Here is a 24,870-nt window from a genome sequence, read left to right as displayed (position 1 = left end):
TCTTAGAATTTTAATAAAAAATATTTCTTCAAGCCAAGCTTCCTTAAAAGTACATTTTTCCATGAAGAAAAAGTCAGAAGTAAATATTTTTACTTCTGACTTGATGTGTGTTGCCTTAACACACATCAGGCCAAAAGGAAAATCCAGGGTCACGTTCCATCAGACAAGCCGGTTTACTGTCTGACTTCATGGAGTTTGTAGCTCTGTTAATGAATAAAATCTAAAACTAAAAAAAAAACAGATCTACAAATCACCTACAGCTCATTTTCAAAAAATTAAAACCTAGAAAAATGGTTTTCTCACGGGTATAGAAATAGACACACTAATTAAGGACCAGGTATAGAAATCTTGGGTGTGTTTAAGATATTTTAAAGCTTAAATTGAAATAATTAAATTAAAGGCCTGGCAAGAATCTGAAACATCCCATTAGTGATTCAACCGCTGAATGAAACCTTTCTTCCAAAATCTTTTCCCCCCATCATTTGATGCAGCACCAAAATGCTTCACCACAGTGAGCGGTATCTGGAACTACGTGACGATCTGCAGAGACAAACTAAACTAAAATTGTTTTATGTTTGTATGAATGTAATAAATATCTGATGAATTAGAAGACTTGATCCTAAAGCACAAACATAAACAAAGGTCTTTAGTTTAACTGGTCCCAATCACAGGCTGTAGACAGCATGGGTACAGAAAGCAGTCAGGCTGCATGGCGACTTCAAATTAAGTTAATGTGATCAGTAAAAAGTTTGCATCCCCTTGTCCTCAAAACAAAAACCCATTTTGAACAATAACCTGACAAGTTTAATATTACAATTTGTTAGATAAACTAAAGACATTTATTTCAAACATTTCATATTCATAAAAAATGGTGCAAAAAGTGCCAATTCCCGCTTCAAATTAACACTCACAAAACAGCTGATATTTTTAATGAAAGTCTGTTATTATTTTCCATCACATGATATAAAGAAATTTCTACCACATCAGAAGGAAACATTACAAAATTATCACTTTAATAGGGATACTAAAACAAAACCTTACTGTGTAAGCATATAAAAGGGATGGTTGCAGGTTTTAATATATTTGTTTTTCTAATATTCTTAAAGGCTTTAAATTAAATATTCTGAAAAGAATATTTAATTCTTTTCAGAATTAAATATTCTGAAATTTAATTCAGAAAAAACAGAGAATCTGGTTTTTCATTAGTTTTCATTTCATTTGAATTGGTTGTTGGTACAAAAAAAAAAAGCTATTTCATAATATTTCTTGATTTATGAATTGGATAACAATTCAGAGCTTAAAAATAATCTTTCAAAAGTCATTCAGCAGGCTTTTATGAAAACCTTCATGCTGGCTGTGGGAGTAAGCTGCTGTAATGCTTGGCAAACTGTCATTTTTAATTTCATTGATGTTTTTAACAACAATTTACCAGTCGGGAGCCGTTAGACAGACTGGACTAGAGTGGGTAAAGGGACTGATTCAAAACTAAATTTCATTGGTTGGATCAGAGGTCCAGAAAAACTAATCACTGGCAGGTTTTCTGCAAGTTGGAAGTGGGTTGAATTTAAGAAACCACAAAGATCTATTTAAAACAATTGCAATGTATGGTGTAAATTCTCTGCATTTATTGCATACTTCCATAAATGCAGTTTCCAGTGATGAAAGAGCTGATAGTGCATAATGTAAGATAATTTTATGCCCTCTGAGATATTAATTGTAGAGAACATAGAAATAACTTTTCTCGAGACATCATTGGAATTCAGTAGAAATACTTTAAAGAGGAGTCTAAAAGATGAGTATAGATTTCTGCAGAATTTCTTTTTTACTTCATCTGATATTTTTTATTATAGTATTTAATCTTTCACAAACGCAAAGAAAAGGATGCATAGTAAAAATCAAAACACATGGCAGCTAATATTCAAAAGTTAAATTACAGGAGACAATACAGGGAAAAAAAAAGAAGGATAGCCCTTTTTTTTAGACCAGAAGTTTATGGAAATTTACCACCTAACTAAATCAATGAGTGGATCAGTAAGGTGAGCTCTGTCTGTTTGATGCTTTAATTATTTTTAGTAGAGAAAACTAGTCTATGTCTATGTTCCTGGCAACAATATCCATGCTGAAACACTTAATCTGAGCATGTTTAAAAGAGAATCATAGTTTCTGTCACTGTTCTGGAGTTCAATAAACTCTCAGCATCACAAGAATCACTAGGACAACAGAACTGAACAATGATTCTCAGCAATATTGTTAATTAATCCAGTTGTTAAATAACAATCCCATTCCGCAATAAGAAATATTTGTGTCTGTTTAAAAAAAAAAAAAAAAAAAATTCCATCTTTGGTGCAACTCTTTGTAGTTCTTGACTTAAGTTGGACTCCAGGTTTGGGCTGAGCTCATGCAACAGAATAACTTGGAGAAAAAGAGATCTGCCCTGCAACTGCTGTAGTGCAAGTATGAAGTGCATTACCTGTGCTAATGCGTCCTATGATTTGTGATCTTTCTTTTTTTTTCTTTTTCTTTTTTGTTGCTCATAAATATGCGCATTATAGTTTGGTCACAACCAACCTTGACCAATGACCAACATATTACTCTAGTTAGCAATACAACACATAAAACGACAGAATGCAGCCAGTATAATAAAATGCAATAGAGGAATGCAAACATAAATGAACATTCAAATTTAAAACAAAAGGAAACGTTATGTAAGACCTGTAAGACCTATAGAGGAAAGCTAAACTTTTAAAACTACTTTTTAAGATATTTAATTCAGATAATTAAATAAAAGACTTCAGGAGCCTTTAGAGGCCCTAAAGTTAGTGCTGAGTTTTAAGGTACAAAAGTTATATTCATGCAACATAATTTGGAATAGAAAATATCTGTTTGGCATATTGTCCTATAGGACTCCAGTAAATACCAGAGCAAAAAGCACAACCTAAAAACTTGCTCAGGCTTTTCATAGTAATACGTACAACAAATCAGCAAAGACTCAAAATAACTATTATTTATAAGTTCATTAGTCCATTGTTTGCTATTCTTAAACCATGAGCTGCCTAAGATTAAGCTTAGTTCAATTTCACTAGCTGTTCCCGGACCTGATTACTGACCAATAGAATGAAGAAATCACCTAAATAGAACCACGTCTAATAGATGCAAAGAAGCAACATATGCACCAGTCTAAAGAAATTCAAGAACAGAGAAACTTATTAGCTTCACTCATCAAACTATGGCTAGATACAAGTTAGACTGAGAGGAAGATATGAGTTATTTCAATATCTGTAGGAACAAAAACAGAAGTTGTCCGACCCTCTCCAAATAAAATCGAATACACAAGATCCGCAAAAATGATAGACAGCTATTAACACATCATAACATTTTCTATTTAGCAGATACTCGTATATTTTCATATCAATGCCTGCTGTAACATTTTAATCCACTCATGTTGTTGCATAACTTTGCACAGCTGCATGGCTGTTCTCTCACAGTAAAGACCACATAAGGACTGATCCATCTTCAAAAGCCAACTCTTACTAACTAGATCAAACTAATAAAATGCTGCCTGACTGCTTTCTGCATCATTGCTCCTCCTAGTCACATACATTCTGTCACAGTTTATATCAATGCTTAGACTCAACAGTGTGTGCAAAGGTGCACCAGTCCCAGTTACACTGTGGTGATAGTCTCCCCTATCAATTGTCTCCCTTTTCTGTCTGTACTGATACGTGGGCACGTTATAAACACACCAGAGAGACAGTCAGAAATCAGATCAGAGAAAATGTTCCCTCGAACGGCTCTGATCAGTAACCAGCAAGTAAAATAAACAAAATTAATTTCCTTACCTATTAAATGCATCAAAACTAATCATTCCTACCATTTATGAATTAAACAAAGAACCAACAGAATGAATTATAATTTTTTTTTTTTTTTTTTTTTTTTAATCAAAGAATCTGCAGTAAGCAAAAACAGTAATCAACAGGGCAGACCAACAATACCTAGAAATCAGTATTGGGCAGAAAAACTTGATCTTCAGTTTCAACAATTTTATTTTGGTTAATATAGTAGAGTCATACTTCAATTTCCTCCTTATAAACTGTGTAACATTTCATCTTAGATATATCAAGCTGCTGGTTTTAATATTGAAAAGAAAAAAAAAAGAATTTGTAGAAAAGATCCCTAAGATGTTAAAAACAGTTCAACTTTTTCCAGAGATACTTTTAGAAATTAATTTAGAGCAGTTTGGGGAGAAAAAAAAAGTCTGCCATTAATATTTTTTTCCATGTTGATAGAAAAAAATATCATCAAATATCAAGCCTTTTTTATAGAGTAGTAATAAGGTTTCATCTTTCTTTTTAGGTCATGAAACACTTAGAAGAAAATTAAAAACAATTCTAAAAATAAGCAGTTTCTATGACAGTGTAAAGACTTATTTCGGCTCACAATAGGCAACAGCTTTTCTTTATAGTGCTAAATGCTAAGTACAGGTGTTTAATTTTGTGACACCTCTCACATTTTTATGTTCTGTGGTATGTAATAATAAAGTCAATCACACTCTAATTAAGACAATATACTGTAATTCCCATTAAGTGATTGAAATTCTAAAAACACACCTGATCACTTTGTAACCTGGAAAATATAGTTTCTTTATTCAGACTTTTATCAATTTCATTATTTTTCAGTAACTGCTAAGCTATGGAATTTTTACCATGTGCCCTGTAATACTAGTGACCTGTACCAGTATTCCTCTTAGCGCTTTATCTTCTGACTGAATAATACAAAATCTTATTGCTTGTGATTTTCTAAACATTCAAATTTCTAGGTATCATCAATGCATTTGAGTACTGAGACTGGAAATGTCACTATAAGACACTCGTACATATCAATTACATGTTGCAAAACTATGCAACAGTACCCTCGTGCTAAATATTAAATGTTTTTGCAGATTAATGAACCAGCACACCTGATTTCCTACAGATGGTATAAATACAGAATAACCATATGTTCAAGCAAAATGGCTATTGAAGTGTGTGTTTTACAAACAATGGCTGGTTCAAGACTTGGTTGTCCGGTCTTGAACCAACCCTTGTTGGGAAGGGGTTTTATTTTCAGTTTGTGAAAATAAAACGCCTTGCTATTTTGTATTGTAAGTAAATTTTAAGTAGAGCAATAGCAATATCCTTTACCATGTATATTTTCTTTCAGCTCTTTCTCATCTGTGCTTCCTAAACTCAGTGACCTGTAGCATTTTGGGCAATGTTATTTGTGTCCAGTATGAACATCTGCTGCTGCTAGACTCTGTCCAATTAGCTAATCATTACATTAGCATGTAAAATGCAAGTTCATAACAAATTTAATAAATTAGCCAACATTGTTTGCAGTCCAAACAGTCCTTTGCAAAATGAATATTGCACACATTGATTTCACAATGGCTGTTTACTCCCAATATATTGTAGCTCTAACATCAAATGTCCTGTTTAAAGACATTTAGCACAAATGAGTATCATAAAAAAAAGAAACGGGTTCCTTTTGCTGTGCAGGAGCCTAAACAACTGAGTGTATTAAAACACTGAGTCATTAAATGAAGGACAAGAGATGACAGAAGACATCACCTGATGTCTGCACTAAGTTACTTTGAGACTGGCGTATTCACAAGTAAACTGTACATAAAGGGAATAACTATGAACGTTGCCACTTATCCTATTTTTGTGCTTTCATATGGGAGATGTGGAGAATGTGATGAATTTTTAACTTGTTTCGCTGATGCTGTTCATGAGAATTTCACAAGAAATACAGAGGAGGAGGTCTGGCCTGTCAAACCAGCTTGTCTTTTACAGCATTTTAAGCTTAGTTGACAAACCACATTTATGAGCTTCAATCCATATAAAAAATATTCAAGATATATTGGGTAATTTCTGAACTATTGCCAGGTTAAAAAAAAAAAAGCAACATAAAATCAACAAAATGCATTTGAGGTAACGGCAATGGAAGTTGCTGAATATGTTTACTGTCTGAGCAGAAGATCTGGCAGCTTTCGATAAAGAAAACTGAGTGAACGCTGCAGTTGTTTATGTTCTGAAGATCCGCACCATTCAGGGGCAACTTCAGAATATTTTATAAGGCTATTCTCTTAAAGAAGGGCTGTTGAGAGGTTGTGAGCAGTTAGTATCACCCCAGCAGCCGACTAACCCTTTAATAAGCTCAGTTTGGAAAATAGGAATAACAACTGAAGTTAACTCAGACAGAGGCCAAAACAAGCAGGTCCCTGACATATTATACTCAGAGCAAAATGACATTAATCAAACTACATCCTGTATTTCAGCACATGCTTTTCATTACACATAATCTATATTGATCCAAATATTTTATGTAAGCAAATATATAATATACTTTGCTTTTTAACGCCATTCAAACAGCAAAGCGTAATAATATAGTTTTAAGCTGACAGATATACACGCTGGTCTTTTTATTATCTGAAGTTGTTTGTTTTTACCAAAGCTGAAGTTGTCATCTACTGTACGGGAGATACTGACTGCTCCGTGTCTCTCTGTCGAGAGAAATTCAATTTAAAAATTGAATTTCCCTTTTAACAAAAGTACAGCTATGTGGAAAATAACCGTCAAATCAACACTAAATTTTGATTTTTGAGTTGAGTGTAATGGATATCACTATGTCATTATTCGGCGATTGCATTACAACTGGATGTTTTCCTGATATTGTGCAGCTTTAGCAAAATGATCCATCTCTCATGTCCAGTGTCTTTTGAAGAGCATGACTTTCATTTTATGTATAACTGCAACATCTGTTTCTGTGGCGAGCTACGTGAAAAATAAAAACAGCAATAAATGAAAACACGAGAAAATGTGAAATATAATTTCACAGCGCAGAGAATAAAAAAAACAAAAAGTTAATTTATTTCAATAATTCAACTTAAAAAGTCAAAGTTGTACTATATAGAGTCATTACTCAAAGAGATATAAAAGTCAAGAAGTGATTTCTGTACATTTTGATGAAAGTGGCTTACAACTGATATAAAAACCAAAATGTTGTTTTCTCAGAAAATGTACACTTTAAGACATTGCACTTTAGTTTCAGGTGCAATGTCTGAAACTAAATGCCTTGTGCTGTATAACATAGATAATCAATATTTGGTTGGTCCTTATTTTGAATGAAAAGCATCATCAATGCAGTTTGGTATGGAGACGATTAGCCTGAGTCTGTGCTGACGTGTTGAGGGAGACCAGGTTGCTTTGATCGGGGCCTTTATCCTGTCTGCATCTGCTCTGTTTTCTTCCTTTTCATAGACTTTCAAGGAGGTTTAGTTCAGGCCAGGCAGCTAACTAATCACAAGCTCAGAAACTGTGATTAAACTAGGCATTGCTACCTTTGCCAGTGGCAGTGAGTGACAAATCCTGCTTAAAATTGAAATCAGCATCTTTATAAACATGGTCAGTGATCATTTAGAAGGTCCTATTAGGTCACTGCATTGACTATGGACTTGATAAAAACAAGGAGGACCAACACCAGTATATGACATGGTTGTGGAACTATCATACTGTAGTAAAAGTAACTTGCATTTAGTCTCTTTCCTCTGATCCTCCAGGCTTTGGTCCCTTGATTTCCAAATGAAATGCAAACTTTATTTTTATATGTAAAAAGGATTTTGAGAAACAGCCCAGTCCTGTTTCTGCTTAGCTTCTGGTCCTGCAGTGCTTTAAGATAAGGACTGCGACAGAGGTATGCATCTCAACATCTATGTGTGACGGATCTTTACTCCAGCCACAATACATATTCTGTGAACATCTCCCTCAAACTTTTGAATATGTTCCATAACGGGAATTTCAGGGGTAAAATTTCCTTTTTTAACACTCCTATGTAATGCTGTAATTTTCTGCGATTAGTTTTCATTAGCTGGAAGCCATAATCATCACATGTAACAGAACACACCGTAATTAAAAATAAAAAGACAGTAGATGGTAATCTCTTTATACCACTTGATCAATTATTTCATGATCGATATCCGTTGATCAAAATGCAATCAACAAATGAGACAAAAATCCAAATGATACTAAGCTGAGATCAACTTCAACAGCAGCTCCAGAGTACAAAAGACAAAAAGCCTCTTTCTTTCTGTTTCTTCTATTATGTGATATTTCATTACACACCGAAAACAACGACCCTCCATCAGATTCATGGCAGAGAAAGAGAATGACTCTCACTCCATATGATAATCATGCACCAATGTATACAATAAAATGCATTCCTAATATTTACTACAACACAGAAACTTTAATAATATTCTCAATACAACGCTTGATCATGTCCAGTGAATAAATGCAGTACCTGCCCGGTAACTGTGTTTAATGTTTACTAAACTATACAACCCGCATGTGCATTAACCTAAAAGTCAGGAATTTGACATTCTAAAGCGGCCTTAGCACAAGCAAATGATTGCTCCAAGCGCAATCAATATGACCTTACAACAAAAACGCACAAGTGAATTAATCACACCAAAACAACTGCTGTCTTCATACAGTTACTGAAGACAGCATCCAAGACATTGTATTCAGCTTCAACCAATTATTAGCTCAACATCCACCGACGCACGGCAGCACCAACTCTGCCTCCCCTGGTGTGTGGGAGCAAATTAAGATCAAGTGATTTTAGACTTCTATCATCCTCCTTGTATAACAACCCATACTCCTACCTAAGCTGGTTAGGGACTCTCTTATCTCTTTGTAACTCTCTCCACCCCATCCTCCTGCTTCACTTTCAGTGCTTTGGGGGAGCTGGGAGAGCTGCTGAGGGAAGGGGAAACAGGAGTTATTCACAGGCAACACAGAGCAAAGGAACACCAAAAACAACAGATCTGCTAGAGGCAAAAGTGCTATTATAGATGGCAAAGAAAGTAAGGATCAGTTGATGGCTGGTGTCCTGAAATAATAATTAGTTTGTAAATGCATAAATGAAGAACAGCAAACCACAAGAACCATTTGTTAACGTTTTTATAGAGATGCATCAATCTATTGGCCAGAGGTTGGAGTCGTATGATCCGTATAGAAATTGGTATGAACTAGGAAAAGACTGGTGCATCTCCAAGATTTTATTAATGAAAAAAATATTGCACTTAACTAAACAAAAAAAAAAAATTCTAATATGTTCAGCAGTTAATGCTAATATTAAGATTAAATAAGCCCATGGGTCAGGAACTCCTGATTGGTTTTCTTCTGCAATAGCCTACAGATTGGACCAGCATCCAGGAAACCAGCCACAGAGGCACACTACCAAAAGAAAACTTTATAGGAATTAAAGACAAATGATGATTCAAAAAGGAATTTTATAAAGATTGAAACCGCAGATCTGCTATCCAAAAGATTTCCCAGTTTCAGCTCAAGACGAGAGTTTAATGTTCCAAATAATAAATATAGACAGGTAACAACTTATTGAGCTTCATGATGACTTAAATTAACAAGTTGGAAAAGGTATCGGATCTTACTTCAGCAAGTTAAATATTTACTTTGAACTCTGCTACAAAAAGTCAGGATGTTCTGAACTTTTCAGTACGTTCAGACTCTCCTGCATCCCGGTTAGTTCAGTCCTGCCTTTAAAATGCTGCTGACAGACTGAGTTTTGCCGTGCTTAGCTGTTGTTGCATGTATTAAGTTACTGGCTGAGCCAGAAGTTTTTTTCTCCTCAATACAAATGAGCACAAGGACAGCCCAAACATGACACCAATGGAGTTAGTTAATTGAAACTGCCTGTATTAATGTTCTATTCATTAGTCTGTTGCCTCTTTAGAATCGTAATGTGTGACATCAACATCCCTTTTCTCCCTCGACATGTCATATGGAGTACATCAAGTTGGCAAAAGGATTTGCAAAATGGTTCACACTAAACACTCATTTTCACATGCAAACACAGATTTTAGTATGAGATTCACATTCTGCAGCCAGGATAATATTATAATTTTTTATAATCTGTTGCTTCAAATTCTGAAAGGATGTGATTTTTACTGAAACAGGCTCCAATGAAAATCCATGTTATACATTTTATGAAACGATCTAATAATACAATTCTTCATATCCGTAAAGAATATTTTTTTCCCTTTGGAAGCTTGCTTTTCTTGTAAAAAACATAAATAAATTAAAAATTAGAATAAAAACCAGAAAAAAATAAAAATTGGCCAGAAAAAAATAAAAATTGGACTATCACTACATTTGCTTAGATTTACCTTTGACATAACTTAAGGAATACAATTTAAGAAAGTACCAAACCACACACAACCCCCCACCCTCCACCCCTGCATTCGCAAAGTTGTGTTGAGTACTTACAAATCAAGGCACATTGATTTGTGCCTTGATTCAACACCCTTACAGAAAGAATCTGTAAGGGCGGCTGTTACTTTTCACAGTCCTGCGTGTGCAAGTTTGATTTTATTGGCACAAAATATACTTTCCTCCAATAATCCCATAGTTAACATTCATCCCAAAAGAATCTTAAGCCAACCACTTAAAAAAACAAGTAAACCAAGAAAAATAATATTGATGACATCAGTGTTGTAGACAATGTACAGAAAACTATTGACAAAAAGCAATAGTTTAAAATATCCCACAAAAACACAAGAGACAAAGATGGTAACTGTTGCATAAACTTCATATGAAAAGTAAGATAATATTTTAACCACAATAAGAGATTTATTTAAAAAAATAAGGCAGGCTAATTGATTTCACAGATGAAATAGAACTTGTGTAATACTTTCAGGGTGGCACGACTGGAACACACGAGTATCTTTAAAAATAAAAAAAAAGCGTAGTAGCCGTCTCTGGCCGGGTACATTTTAGCAATTACTATTACGGCATTATGTTCACAACTTGTACATTTTATGTGTGCAAGTTGCATAGCAATTTTTTCATAAGTGAATACCAACGAGGTTATGCTTCCAAACCCAGTAGGAGTTAAACAAGTAAATAAGACAACACTGAACCTAATATAAATTTTGCAGCTTCTATTTCGGCTGCTGGATGAAGGGCTATTTTACTGCCTTCTAAAGAGCTGAAGAACTACTGATTGGCTATAACTCCAACTCTAAAATACTCTGGCAGGTCAAAGCTAGACTGAACTTTTCTACATCCAATGGATGTTCTATAAAACTCGAGTTTAGAATTGTGAAACTTTTCGATCTATTGATTAAAGGAGCAGTATGTAATTTATTTAAACAAATTTGTTATTTTACCTACTGTACTTTTAGACAGTGTTGACTGAGTATATAGTTTATACAGTAATGTAAAGGCATCTGGGTAAAAGTCATAAATATGGATATTTTAGAAGATGTAATAGAACAGGTACGAGTACTGAGGTGAGATACAAGTTTTGTTTTTCTTAGTGAGTTTAGTCTAAATTGGCCAAATCTTTTAAAACTCTTTTCTCTACAATATAGACCTAAAACTAAACTACAGCTGAAGCTATGAATGCTTGCAGAAACTTACCCAAACAGCCCTGCAAGCTGTATTTATTTATTTTTTTTTTTCGGTACAGTTTCAGAAGCTATAAGGAGATTTGAGGTACGACTTTATGATATCAGTAAAACATACAGCTGCAATATTTCTGTTTGTATTTTCATTAATAACATGTTTTAAAGGTAGATGTTCTCTCCAATTGATGTGAGCATTAGCATCTCAGTTACCAAACTCTATATCAGGTATGGAAATCAATAGACATCCTTACACCTTAATAGATCCCAGGGAACAATGATGTTCTACTAAGCATTGCATCCAAACAGTCCTTTGCGAAATTGATGATGATTATGAGTCTAAATAGAAAGTAGCTCTTACAGTGAGCTACTGATAGGATTTGACAACTAAATACTACACATGAGTAAAAATACCAAGAAATTCCAAGACACAAACTGGTCCATTCTGATGCACTATAACAGTACACATAGTATTTTATTTTTTATTTCAATACTTGTAAGCCGGACTTTTAAGAAATCCTTTATTATTTCTAGGTGAACAGAATATATGCCCTACAATAAATGTAATTTCAAGAATTAAATCTTGAAACTGGAGATCATTTTTAATTCAGAATTAATTTTGGGTTTATATAAGTTGATTGCAAACATAAAGGGTAAGATTTAATAAGTGGACAACAATTTGCTTCAGTGAAGTTTGCTTTATTTATCCGTTACCTGTCTCATCCATCACTATACTTACTTTTATGGCCTTGATTCCTGACTTGGTAATCTGAGTCATCTTGGCCTTGGAGATGGGTGGCTTGTACTCAGTCAATGTGTACAGCTGAAACATAAGAGAACAACACAATGTCACAATAGGGGAAAACTTAAAATTGTGCCATTAAGCAAACGTCACCAAGCACTCTTCTGCAGATTAATCTACAAATTAGCCTTATCACAAAATAAACGCAAAGAAAAATAATACATTTCCGGTAGCTTCTGGAGAATTTATAGCAAACGGACGTCTGTGTCTATATAGCAGTGCTTGTTTTAGCAATGAGCCATATTGTAGCTAAACGTATTATTTTGAAAACATTTGGACGTTTAATATATTTCATTTAGTACAGTATTCTAAATAAATGCAAAGATAAACAAAATACAATGTCGAATTTACAGAAAAGTTAGTGAAAGGGTGTTTTATCTTCTTTAATATTAGTTAACACAACAAGTTATCACGTAACTGGCGTTGTTTCGCTAGCATACAGCTAGTTTGTAGCGTTTAGCATCTGCCTACCCAAAATTAATATTAAGAGATTTTCACCCAAATGGGGTGTAGCGTAAGAACAATATTCTGTTCACATTTGCACACATGACGGCGTATTACATATGAATAACTGAGAAGGTAATGATAGTGTGCGGCCTTCTGTGATACAACCCTCCTCTCCCTCTTTACTACCCCGTTGCTAACGTTAGCTAACTAGCTTCTGAAAATCAGAGTTAGACAACAGATACGCGAACTGTTCGGGATTTCTTTTCCACTGGTTCCACACAAACCTCGCTGTTAAAGGCTTTGACGGCCTCCATGGTGTTGCGTTTCGGCTCGCAGCTCACTGTAAATATTTAAATATATCTCCTCTATAACCGGTGCATGCTCGGTGTTTGGTGAGATGGAGGAGACTGGCAATATGGCGCATAACCTCAATGGGGAATTTGCAGTGAGACGCGCGACTCCTAGTGGCAGCTTTTGGGAACTATATCTTGTAACACATAGCAATGTCATCTAGCACATACAGTGCCCTGCAAAAGTATTATTAATATCCCCACAGCTTTTTTACATACCGTCTCATTACAAGCACATACTTCTATTTCATTGCGATTTTTATGTGGCTGACCAACACAAAGCAGTGCCTAAATGGGAAGTGAAAAGAAACTTTTGGAAATAAAATCCTGAGAAATGTGGTATCCATACATATTCAGCCTTTTTAACTCTAACACCCTTAAAAGTAACAAAAACAAAGAAACAAAAAAATGCTTGTAGAAGTTTTGCTAATTAATAAATTAAGGCGTGAGTACTTTTGCTACAGAACATCAACAACACAGGTGGATAGAATATTCAAAACTTGTTCACAAGTAGGAGTAGCACTGCTCTTATTTTTCCTCAAGTAAAAGCAAATAATTGGCGTCCAAGAAATTACTCAAAAGCAAAAAAGTATTCCAGGAAAAGGTGACTCAAATGCTAACAGATTATAACATCTGATTTAACATTTTAAAACAATTTAATCAGACAGAAAATATAAATACTCTTTGTTTAAAGGTCCCAGATAAAGCTGTAATAAATTTCAAAACAGGATTTTGCTACAAAGCAATATCCAGGGCTTAAGGCATCTCACAGTGCACTGTTTAATTCATCATCTAACTAAATGGAGAGAATATGGAACATTTAGACAAAATAGTATGAATACTGACCTGGTCTGAGCAAACATGAATCATTAATCAGAGAGGCACAGGTGGAAACATCAGTTGTATGGGGACACAGCATGCATGTGGAGGGAGGTGCTCTGGTCAGATTAGTCAAAAACTCAGCTTTCTGGCTTACATGAAGATGCTTTGTTTGGGGAAAAGCAAACACTCCATGGAGTGTTCAGTTTCACTGGTCTCTGCAACAGGGGCTGTCACCATGGTTAAGCATGGTGATAGCATCATGGCACATGAACATTTTCTTTTTCAGTATGGGTGATCAGAAGTGAAGGGAAGTTAAACTTCCCTTCACTTCAGGCCAAATCCATGAGGTAACCCTGCAAAAGAGTTGAGAATGGGACATGACAATCTATTTAAATATACAACTGGAGCTACAATCTAATTGTGTCAAAACAACCGTATTAAAATAACCTAAACATAAATCTACATGAAAATCATTTGCAAAAGCTTAAAGCTGTTGTTCACATCCTTCATTTAATATGACTGGGCATGGAACTTTTCAGCTTTTGTCTTTCTTTACATTTCTTATTCTGCAAATCAAGGTTCTGTAGACATACAAACTGACAGAACAGCCTGGAAATTTTGCGTAACTTTATTTCTTTTTATAGCAAAAACAAAAGAAAAAAACACTACAATTACACATTAATTATTAACATATTTACACTAAACTATAACATGAAGGAAATATGCATTAAAAAAAAGTTCACATGGAGCCAGTCTGGAGTCTATATCATATTCTGTAATAATCCATGTTCAAGGTTTAATCAGGTACCTAAAAACCTGATTTTCCAGGTTCCTGGAAAATCACATAATAAGGGATATATTTCTTGCTGCTTGATAAGCTCAAATCTAATGAAAGTTCAAATTAAAATTATTACAATAGTTTTGCAGGACAAATGTAATCATTTGTAAAGGTTTGCTAAAAATGAACAGTGCCAAAGCTGTAAGCTGACAAACCTCTTCTTTAAAAAGAGATGCCCTTTATTGATAATGTAAAGTTAAGTCACTTTAGTTTTATTTAACATATTTTAGAGTTGAATTATTTACCTATTTGTATTTAAACTTGGATGATTCTCTCAGTTAAAATTTGACCATATCTGAAAGACAGCCGATGCTAATATTTCATCGCAAAGACTCCATTAGCCAACACTGATTGCACACTTAAAATATGACGCACCCAGGCATAAATGTCCATCCTGAAATGATAAGGCAGCTTTAGGCTTGCTTCCATTATTTTGAAAGGTTTCTGTACACACATAGGGCAGTAATGCTAAAGAATACTACCAAGTATTTTTTTTCCACACTAAAATAAACATACTGCCAACATTTATGGTCTCAAGGCAAATGTCTAGTGTTTTAAACTGCATAGCGACAATAATTTGACTCCTATTTATCTGAAATTATCAAGATGTGATTTATTCTAACTACAGGGTTTATTGTTCAGTCAGAACAGTTAATATAAAGCATGATGTGACATCTACAGCACAAGGAAAGTATCATGGCTCCTGGATTGCTTGTAACAGGCACAGACGGTGCATGGCACCAATAATTAGCAGACAACAACAATCTGGGAATTTGTTCCCTGCAGATGAAAACAAAGTAGATAAATTATACAGTAAAAAACAATAACAAAACCCAAACAAAAACAGTGCTTCTGTGCATTCCGTTCCATACAATCAGAGTTTATGCAAAGGTTCTGTGAATTAAAATGTTAAAAAAAAGACTAAGCTCTGAAAAATTTCCCAATTCTACCAAGTGGAAAGTAAAACAGAAACCACATTTTCATGTGTATTGCTCATGTTTCCGAGTCAATATGAAACCTAAAACGAAAAAAACAAAACAAAACAAACAAAACAAAACAAAAAAAAAACACTTTACAGATGCATGTTAAACAGCAGTTAAATATGCGCTTACATGGAACTGAAGTGTCATCTGACTAAATAACAGCAGTGAGTGTATGTAATCATGAGGACCAAGTCCAAACACAGTAAACTAAGTCACGGTGACTTCTTATAAACTGGTCTCTGCAACAGGGGCAGGCGTGACTGATGCTGCAGCTGTCACAGCATCTGGCGCCCCCTTGTGGTCATCTTTGACACAGATCTCCACCATCAATGGCATGTTGGCTTCCTTCCACTCTCTGAACTTGTCTGAGGTAAGCTCTGGGTCAGACAGCACCTGCTCTATTGCCTGCAAGTCCGCCTCCTTAGACTGTGACAAAAGAAAAAGAAGAAAAAAAAATGAGAGAGAATATCTATCCATTTGATATCCACACAACAAAACACCCAGATGATTTCAAAACTTCAGAAGTGTTTCTGCACTGCATACCTTTAGCGTGCTATTGAGCGCCCTGATATGGTGTAGCTTATCGTTAACGGTCTGGTTTTTACAGCGTTTAACAAAAGAAGCCCTGAATTCCCTTTTTGTGGATGGTTTCCGATCCCCTATTGGTGAAAGGCTGGCCTCCTTTAGATGAATGTACAGCTTTTCCATCTCATCAGAGCTACTCCCACGATTGCCTGCAAGAGGAGAAGGTTACAATTTATTATACAGCCCACTTGCATAACATAAGTATGGCAAGTCCAAGGCGGTTTTAAGGTAGACATCAACTTGAGGGAAAAACACATAAAGGCAGGAAAGCAAATATAGAGTAAAACAAGAAACATTCACCTGCACTTTGAGGACCTAAAACGTCCCTCTGCTCCTCCCCGTGAGCCGCTGGGTTCTCTTTGTTGGACCCATTTGAGTCTGTGGAGCTCTGAGGAACCGAGCTTTCCGACACCGTCACCACTTCCGTTCTCCCTTGTGGCGGTCGTTGAGCGTGGACCTGGACCGAGCACACCACTGCCGTCTCCCCGGCTGGAGTAGAGGACGCCTCCGAGACGAGGTCCATCCAGGACTGCCGTTGCTTAGCGAGCGAAGAGGCGGAGCTCTGCGACGTCATCGTACTGACGGGGGAGGAGAGCGAATCGCTGGCTTCTGCAGGAGCTGTGGAAGAATATGGTGGTGGAACAGTACCCTAAAAGAGAGAAAAGAAAAGATGTGTTTGAGACATTTACACGTCTTCATTTTTATTTTTTAAATTGGGCTAAGTCAGTGTATTTTATTGTTTTGTTTTTTTTTTATGTGATATTCCAATACAAAGTGTCACATATGTGTGAAGCACAAAGACAACATATAGAAGCTTAAGTTAATCTCGGTATAAAAAGTAGCTGGTCCGTGAAGGCGTCAGAGACACTAAACTCATGAATTTTACTTAACGTTGAAATCCACACGTTTTCCTTCCACTTCATAGTTATGCCTTAAATAGTGTTTTGATAACAGCAAGAGCTGGAGTTTGCCTTTGTAACGAGAACTTGAAAAGAGAACTTTGTACCCCTTTTCCAGAAATGGGGGGAAAAAAGGGGTATGTATACTTTTTGAAGACACACATTTAAACCCATTGACCAAAACATATCAAGGGATGAGGTAGGTGCTATTTTAATGAATCTTCTCTGACCTGATGCGTGCTCCCAGGTGGATTAGATGCATCCACAGAGTTCCGTAGGGTCTGCTCCGAGTACGGCGGAGGGGGGATCTCTGTGCTTTCTGCTTCTTCGTGATCGCTTTCTTCACTGTAACACTCTGAACGTCCACGTTGGTTTGAAGAGAAACGACGGAAAAAAAAAGAAGAAGAAATGCATGAATTTATAGGATGACGCGCTGACGACACAACGAAAATCGACCACAGGATTTACATTGCTCTAATTTGGCAGTGTCACGTATCTCCTGTGAATCAGCCACAAACAGTTTGGCCTAAATTTAAGACCACACCTGGCAATAAAACACATGTTGAGCATGGGAGGGAGGAGGGGGGGGGGCTTACCAGCTGCTGTGGTTTGATCTGTTTGCTCATAATTAATGGAGGCCAGCCCGAGCTTGTTCAACCAGCTGAGAAGAACAAATGATTCAACTTTAAACATATGATATTAAGAAAAACCCATCAGCTTTCACATTAGTTATACCCTATTGTAACTTACAGATTCATGTCCTCGTGGTTCTCGGCAGCAAAATAAAACATCATGACTTGAGGATGGCAGGCTTTGAATGCACTGTGAGAGACAGGACAGCATTTAGAAAGGCAGCTCATTCAAACTTTAATGCACATGATCATAACACCCACAGATAAGCAACCTTGGATCATTGTTCTCAGTACACAAATGATATTTTTTGTGGTTTCAAGCTACTTTTAGTGGAAAGCTTCATGGGGTTTCTGGTAAGAGATATGCAAAAATAAAGAAAGAATGTAATCTCTTGATGAGATGTGATGAGTGGAAAAAGGAAGTGACTTTTCTATTTTGAAGATCGTTTCAGGACTATTTAGCAAAATAAACATTTCCTGTCGCAGTGTGTGGGAAAACTTCGACACCCAGGTTGTTGGTATAAGTCAAGTCTCGTGTTTAGCTGAACAGAGAGACGAGTTGCTGAATCACAACATCATCATCCTGGAAAGGAAAGCTTTGGGCTTACTGCTTCTTCTTGCACTCGATGGCTACGTCTATCATGAAGTTTGCGAGGTCAATGTAGCCCTCCGCTTTCTCCGCCTGCAACACAGAAATTGAATAACAGTTGGCGCTAAAGACATGGCGATGGTTGTCAAACCACTTCCTGGCAACACCTGTCGCCAAGCTGCAGCCGGTGATGGTGACATACATTAATCCTGACCAAAGCCTTCACACCCGTTGCAATCATGAAAAAGTATGTGCCGCCTTACAGATTGCTTCCGTTTTTGACATTTGTCACACTTTGATGTCTTAGATCAAATAGTTTTAACAGTAGAAAAGGGAGAGCTATGTAAATGCAAAACACAGTTTTCAAATTCACTGACATCTGTCAGTCTGGAAATGGTTAAAATGTCTCTTAAAGACCATCAATGACTCACTCTAGATGTCAGAAAAGACCAGTTAAGGTCAGTGCTTACAATCAGTATCATGAAACAAGGAATGAATTTCAAGGACATAAAAAATTTAATAAAGATAAAAGGAACAATTTGCTTAAATAATTAAGGAAAAACAAGAAGGATTGTTGTGGTAATGTAATATGCATATTTGCTTCACAGTAGAGTAGCTGACTACTCTGGCTGTAAGCTGTTCATGGTGATCAACTGGAGAGAAAGCCTGGGGAAGAAATTGTCTCTGTAGTTTTTTTCCCCCCGATAGCGCTTTGTAGTGCTGACCTGAAGGTAAAAGTTTAAAACGGTTTGTGATCGGGATGTTGGGGTTTGCTGCTCACAGTTTCTGGAAAAGGACTCATCCCTGTGGTCAAACATGGAGAGAGCAGTACGAGGGTCATTGGGGGTTACTTAGGATTTGATTGAAGAATTTTGTTTTATTGATTTCTTATTCATCTAGTGCAGTGTCATGACCTATTTTACAATGTGTGAGTTTTATCATCAAGTATGTATGTTTGTGAGGCTCTGATTGTAGGTAGTTAATAGATTTATAATCAAAAGAATGTGGTGTGAATTGTCTAAAAACGTTTTTGAGTCACCGTTAAAGTGATCACAATAAAAAATGGCAGAAGTTACCTTTTTATATATGTGGGTAGTAATGTAAACATTCAGATATTAGTGTAACAGGAGTGATTTTCAGACACTTTTGGAATTCATTCCCAGTGTCTGGTTTCCAGTAGAAGTGTTTTAACCACACTAAGTGTCATCATGAAACTTTAAGTTTCATGATGACACTTAAAGTTAATGTTTGAACAACTAGTTACTGGGTTTAATGAGTCATTACACACACACATATATATATAAAGACCAGCTTGATTTAGATGCCCTTTTCCCCTCACTCAGGTTATCTTCTTGATACATTTGTTTGATAATTAAAACATAAAAGTGTGATGAAAACAGAAAAAAGATTTTTATTTTTACTTTATGTATGCATGTCTGTCTGTAGCTATGCCAACAGTCTGGTAGTGACAAAGACACATACAGGAAACACAGTGCAGTTCCTGTTGTGGCAGCGTGACAGAGGTTGAAGAAGCAAGTATGACTCGTCTGACATTCACACCACTTCATTGTGCGCTTATAAGGAAAGGTGTTAAATGTGTGAATTGCTCAACAGATTGAAAGTTTTATTGACTATTTTGTTTGGTGTTTGCTACTGTAAGCAAAAATGTATAAAAGGACAACATTTTGATATACATTTTTAATTGTCTTAAATAAAAAAACAGCATGCTGATCCTCCTATTACTTTTTAAGAAAACATTTCCATTACAGCCTGGTAAAAAAAATAAAAAATTAAGAGCATGTTTCATTTATAGCGATACTAACATTTATAATTTTCTAGATTCCTCTCATTTACCGACGTCTAAAAAAAAAAAAAAAAAACAACTGTGAATACCAAAATTAATCATCACTTTGCATAGGCTGAAATAACATTATGAACCCCAGTAGTTATTCAAAATAACAGCTTCATTACAAAAAAAATGACTAAGCAAAACTGAATTTTTTGCACAATCTGTGCCCAAAGTTTTATGTAACTCATCTCAACTACTATCCAAAAATAAAATATAACAACTCTGCACTTCCACTTCTCATTCTCACATTTTTTTTTTGGTCATGAATATATTTATTCATGATTCCAACCAGTGAACAAATCATCATCACAAGTGGATCAAAATCACCCTGAAGACAACACTCTTCAATGTGGATGCTGTTGCTAAGTGAACAAGACTTATAGTTGGCCATTTTCTTCCTGGTGTTTAACAAAATGAAACAAAAGGAAAAGCAGATTCAAGATTCAAGAGCCGATTTAAAAGGCAGATTTATTTTTAACATGTCTTTGAATCATTCATGCTGTGAAAGGGTGAAAGCAGACGACGAGAAGGTGAAACTCAAAATGATAAAATTACTCTTTGATTCGTCTGAGATTCCAGTCTCTGTTTCTTATGGAAAAAGCTGAGATTTGCAGAGAACTACCAAAACATCCATATCCAGAGAAAAGGTCAAGAGTCAACATTCTCTACTGGTCAGGCTGATCGCCAAAATAATTATGACAAACTCCTTAGTTATTTAGTCTCTTCTTTAAAATAACTTAAATTCTTTTGTTTTTTTATAGTGACTACACAGTCAAATACACAGCATGCCATCACCTCCCCCCACAGGGATCTCTACAAGAAAGAGCTAGCAACAAAGTAATTGTTCTTCTGTACAGTTTCATTAAATATAGAGAGTCTGCAGACACCAAGTTTACAGCTCCTATGTAAAATCACCCTGTCACAGCACTTAACAGCAATTTACAGAGCCAAGTGTGATATCGTTTTGATGAACAACGCGCAAAGTGAGAAACAAATTTTCCAAAACATGCTGGCCAAAACAAGGAAAGGTTATTTGTTATATATATATATATACATATTTTATTTTTTTTCACACTACCTCAATGTAATGAATCAACACTAAAATAATGTCCAAATATGGACATGGACATGGACATGGCTTTGAACAATTTTTAAACAAAGAAAAATTTGTAAAATGTTGTGCGATATTGTATTTTGCCCCTTTACTCCTGTTAACCCATAGTAAAATCTGAAAAGACAAGCTAGTAGAATCTTTTAATAGAAAACTTCTAGAATGGCAAAATAAGGGCTTTTTATTTTGGGACATACTGAACGGACACAGGAAGTCCCCCTTATTTAAATAAAGTGAAGAACTTCAACTTGGTTGTCACGTTACAAACATAAATAATAATATTGGACTTAATTCCAGTATGATAATAGAGCTGCACCAAGCAGTGCATAAAAAGAGTGGGAAAAGAATACGGTATAATTTTCAAATGTTTCTAAAAGTAAGTTTCTCAAAAGTGTGGCCTACATTTGTATTTAGCCCAAAACAGTTTACCAATTCACAAAAATTAGTCCAACCATTGTCGTGTTAGCATCATAAACAAAACACATCCCAGTACTATAAATGTTGATGTTGTGCTTGTAACCTAGACAACTGCAGCCAACACTCCACATGTTGAACGTCTGTAGCATTTATTTATTTATTTTTTTTTTACATTTCAAACAGCAAAAAGCACGGCAGGCTATGCAACAAACATTATTCTTTACTCACCAACTGGTTGGTGTACCAGTAGAGCGCAGTCTTCTTAAGGACAAACCAGTACTTCTTCCATTTGATTCCCAGGAAACCCTTGGTCTCCTTCTTCCTGTAAAGCCAGCCCTGGTGGTCCGGTTGACCGAGCTCTTTGACGGAGATTCGTCTTCTACTCATGGTACCATTGCCTGTGCACAGATAAGGCCTGTACGTGAGTCCACAGAGACCCTGCTTCAAGCAAATGAAGCATCAGCCGAAGCATCTAGGTGAAGTTCAGCATCCTAGCTGAGACACACACACACAAAAAAAATTCCATCCCAGCCAATGTAGGTCACTGAAATGACAAAAATACATAACAACCCCTCTTCCCACACAGCACCTAGAACTTGGTCTGCTCTGAAGTGCTGTGGTTCAGCAATCTTCCCCTGGTGTGATAATTAACAACACGCCATTGACATGCAAAAAAAAAAAAAAAATTCTTAAAAATTAAAAATAAAGAGCAACTAATGTTAGACACTCAGAAATGAAGAGAGACGATGCAACACACCAAGGCATAGAAGAAGTGAAGTGAAAGTAACTGTGGGTTGTCTAAAATCCCTTTGCACACACTAATTGTCCTGCTGCTTCTCACACGCCCACTGGCAGTCAAACCTACAGCGGAAAGGCAACACCTGGTGCAGACGCAAAGCAAAAAGAGCCGGCTTACCCCCTCGGTGCTTCTTCTTCGACTTGTGCCTCAGGGAGACCTTTCAGAGACGACAACGGCGAGGTCCGAGGAGGAAGACAAGAAGAGAAAACGGTCACATGCAACAACTGAGATGAAAACGCTCGCTGAACATCCTGTTTCTCGCATGCACCCGACTTCTTTTTCTTGCTCCTCTCTGACTTTCAGCTTTCTGTCTCGTCTTTCTATCTGTTCTTCATTTCCTCTGCCTCCATGGGGTTTTGAAACAAGAAAAGAAAAAGAAGGGAAACTGCCCTCTCACCTGCTCTAAAGGCTTGTAAGCTTTGATAATTCGTATATCAAGTTCTGTCATAATAAAATAGCAGAAGCAGAAGTAACACCACTGTAAATGTCACAAAAAAAAAAAAAGACGGATACTCACAGGATTATAGTCATCAGCAGCCATCGAAGGACTCACAGACAGAGGGAAGGCAGCCTGTTGAAAGAAACCAGAAGAAAAACGTATTGAGAGGTGTGTAGGTTGACAACATCTCTACCCAGATAATGGGGCAGTAATTGTTTTTTTTTTTCTCTTTCTCTCTTTTGTTTCTTCAAAAGGAAGTGGCGTCATAGGCACAGAAGTACTGACAATAGGTTTTTTTTCCAAAACTTTTGCAGAAACAAAGAAGAAGAATACAGAAAATGTAAAATTTCGCCATGCAACAGGAAGTTGAGTCAGAAAAAAAGGCTAAAACCTATAAAGTTGAGCTCACACACAACACTGACTCACAGTTTGTGCAAAGATGTCCACTGTCAGCAGTTTCATTCACGCTGTGACACACAGATAAAGTAAGTAATACGGAATCCGAGCAGCACAGACAGAACTCCTTTTCGGTCTCTTGGTGCAAAAGCTCATTTTCTCAGGGGGGAGCGTGCATAACATGTTCAGTTTTGCTGTTGAACATCCTAAAAAAACAGGGCTGCATTGAGAAACCTAGCCTGCAATTATTGGCCAACTTCCTCTGTGCTCTTAAGTTCCTCATTTGTGAAGTTAAAAAGCTCCCACAATGAACAAACACCTCCAGCTAACAAGTTTAACTATTTTCACAGTTGAAAACCCCGTCATGACGCCCCACTCTGCTTCTACGTTTTCCGAGAATTTACAAAATCTCTGTGACGCAGATTTTCCAAAACTACAGGTGGATCTCAGTCAATTGGAATAAAATTATGAAACCTGTATACAATTTAAAAAAAAACAACAACAACACAGAACTCATGCATTATGGTGATCTATTTTAAGAGTCCCTGTCACTGTTCATTTTGATCGTTGTGGCTTACAGCAAATTAAACCCCGAAATTTAGTGCCCAGGCCTAATAAAAAAGTAAATTAAAATTTCATGGACTACACAATCATTAAAAGATTTGACTGTGATAGCTGTCAAGCAGACGGCTGAAGTATTTCAAGCATATTGGTGGAAAGTTGAGCGGAAGGAAAAGCATGATAGAAAAAAAAAGTGCACAAGCTAAAAATGCATAACCACATGATTATGGCTTGAGAATCAAACCCTAAAATTTTATTCGACAGACATTCAGAAAATAAAACCAAAGTACTTATAATACAGAAATCTAATAAGAAGCATTTCCAATTCAGAAATGTTGGGTTATTGAAAAGTATGTCCATGCACAACAAGTGAGGTAAGTTTTCTGCAGTCAAATGCAGTGACACCATGCAGTGACACCATGGGCAGGTCCTGCAGCTAGAGTATGAAAGGAGCATCATAAACCTTTCAAGTAATGTGTGCACACAGTCATGGAGAAATCAGAAATCTTCTCCATGTCTGCATAGGCCACAACATAGCATGTCTGTATTAAAAAGCTTTAGCTCCTGTCCCCCTTTTTTCTTTTTGTGTTTTCAGTAGCTGTGAGAATTACGTGCCTTATCAATGCAATAAATCTGTCATCTTTAAACATAAAACTGTAACCAACTAAACCTCCTGATGATATCTCAACTTGCAGAGATGATTCAGCTGATTTAGATCTTTAGGAGAGGCAGAAGTGGCTATTGCTTTAAATGGAATAATCACTCACCACAAATTCAATTTCCTAACAGAACAGGACAGGATGGTTTTCACCCAAACAGTTAAGTACCAGTTCACTGCAAACGGCTTAGTACCAGTTCACTGCAAACGGCTTAGTACCAGTTCACTG

The 24,870-nt window shown here is 36.2% G+C and overlaps 2 protein-coding genes and 1 long non-coding RNA gene across 7 annotated transcripts in view; 1 reads left to right on the top strand and 2 right to left on the bottom strand.

Annotated features, from left to right (window-relative positions):
• scaf8 (SR-related CTD-associated factor 8) overlaps window positions 1–13,151 on the bottom strand; it is a 78,165-nt gene extending 65,014 nt beyond the window's left edge. For all 3 annotated transcript variants that reach the window (XM_007549118.2, XM_007549117.2, XM_007549120.2), the window contains exons 1-2: window positions 12,998–13,151; window positions 12,204–12,287 (exon numbers count right to left, since the gene is read on the bottom strand). In XM_007549118.2, coding sequence (XP_007549180.1) covers window positions 12,204–12,287; window positions 12,998–13,027 — 114 coding nt within the window. In that variant the 5' untranslated portion in view covers window positions 13,028–13,151. The remainder of the gene's footprint in view (window positions 1–12,203; window positions 12,288–12,997) is intronic.
• A 1,347-nt stretch (window positions 13,152–14,498) lies between these two features.
• The window catches only part of ipcef1 (interaction protein for cytohesin exchange factors 1), an 11,338-nt gene continuing 966 nt past the window's right edge, over window positions 14,499–24,870 (bottom strand). The window contains exons 1-11 of one of the 3 annotated variants that reach the window (XM_016670133.1): window positions 23,453–23,918; window positions 23,105–23,158; window positions 22,705–22,744; window positions 22,017–22,186; window positions 18,431–18,504; window positions 17,941–18,012; window positions 17,787–17,851; window positions 17,421–17,545; window positions 16,592–16,940; window positions 16,250–16,440; window positions 14,499–16,132 (exon numbers count right to left, since the gene is read on the bottom strand). In XM_016670133.1, coding sequence (XP_016525619.1) covers window positions 15,932–16,132; window positions 16,250–16,440; window positions 16,592–16,940; window positions 17,421–17,545; window positions 17,787–17,851; window positions 17,941–18,012; window positions 18,431–18,504; window positions 22,017–22,186; window positions 22,705–22,744; window positions 23,105–23,158; window positions 23,453–23,488 — 1,377 coding nt within the window. In that variant the 5' untranslated portion in view covers window positions 23,489–23,918 and the 3' untranslated portion in view covers window positions 14,499–15,931. Of the gene's footprint in view, window positions 16,133–16,249; window positions 16,441–16,591; window positions 16,941–17,420; window positions 17,546–17,786; window positions 17,852–17,940; window positions 18,013–18,430; window positions 18,505–22,016; window positions 22,187–22,704; window positions 22,745–23,104; window positions 23,159–23,452; window positions 23,919–24,750; window positions 24,840–24,870 lie in introns of those variants that run through there. The other 2 variants (XM_007549113.2, XM_007549112.2) reach the window with 2 other exon arrangements.
• Window positions 24,777–24,870, top strand: part of LOC107835916 (uncharacterized) — a 644-nt gene continuing 550 nt past the window's right edge. The window contains exon 1 of the long non-coding RNA XR_001661760.1: window positions 24,777–24,862. This is a non-coding gene — a long non-coding RNA (uncharacterized LOC107835916). The remainder of the gene's footprint in view (window positions 24,863–24,870) is intronic.

This window comes from Poecilia formosa, unplaced genomic scaffold, assembly GCF_000485575.1.
Source record: "Poecilia formosa unplaced genomic scaffold, Poecilia_formosa-5.1.2 Scaffold30, whole genome shotgun sequence".
NCBI lineage: Eukaryota > Metazoa > Chordata > Actinopteri > Cyprinodontiformes > Poeciliidae > Poecilia > Poecilia formosa.
This window is presented reverse-complemented; position numbering and strand designations above follow the sequence as displayed.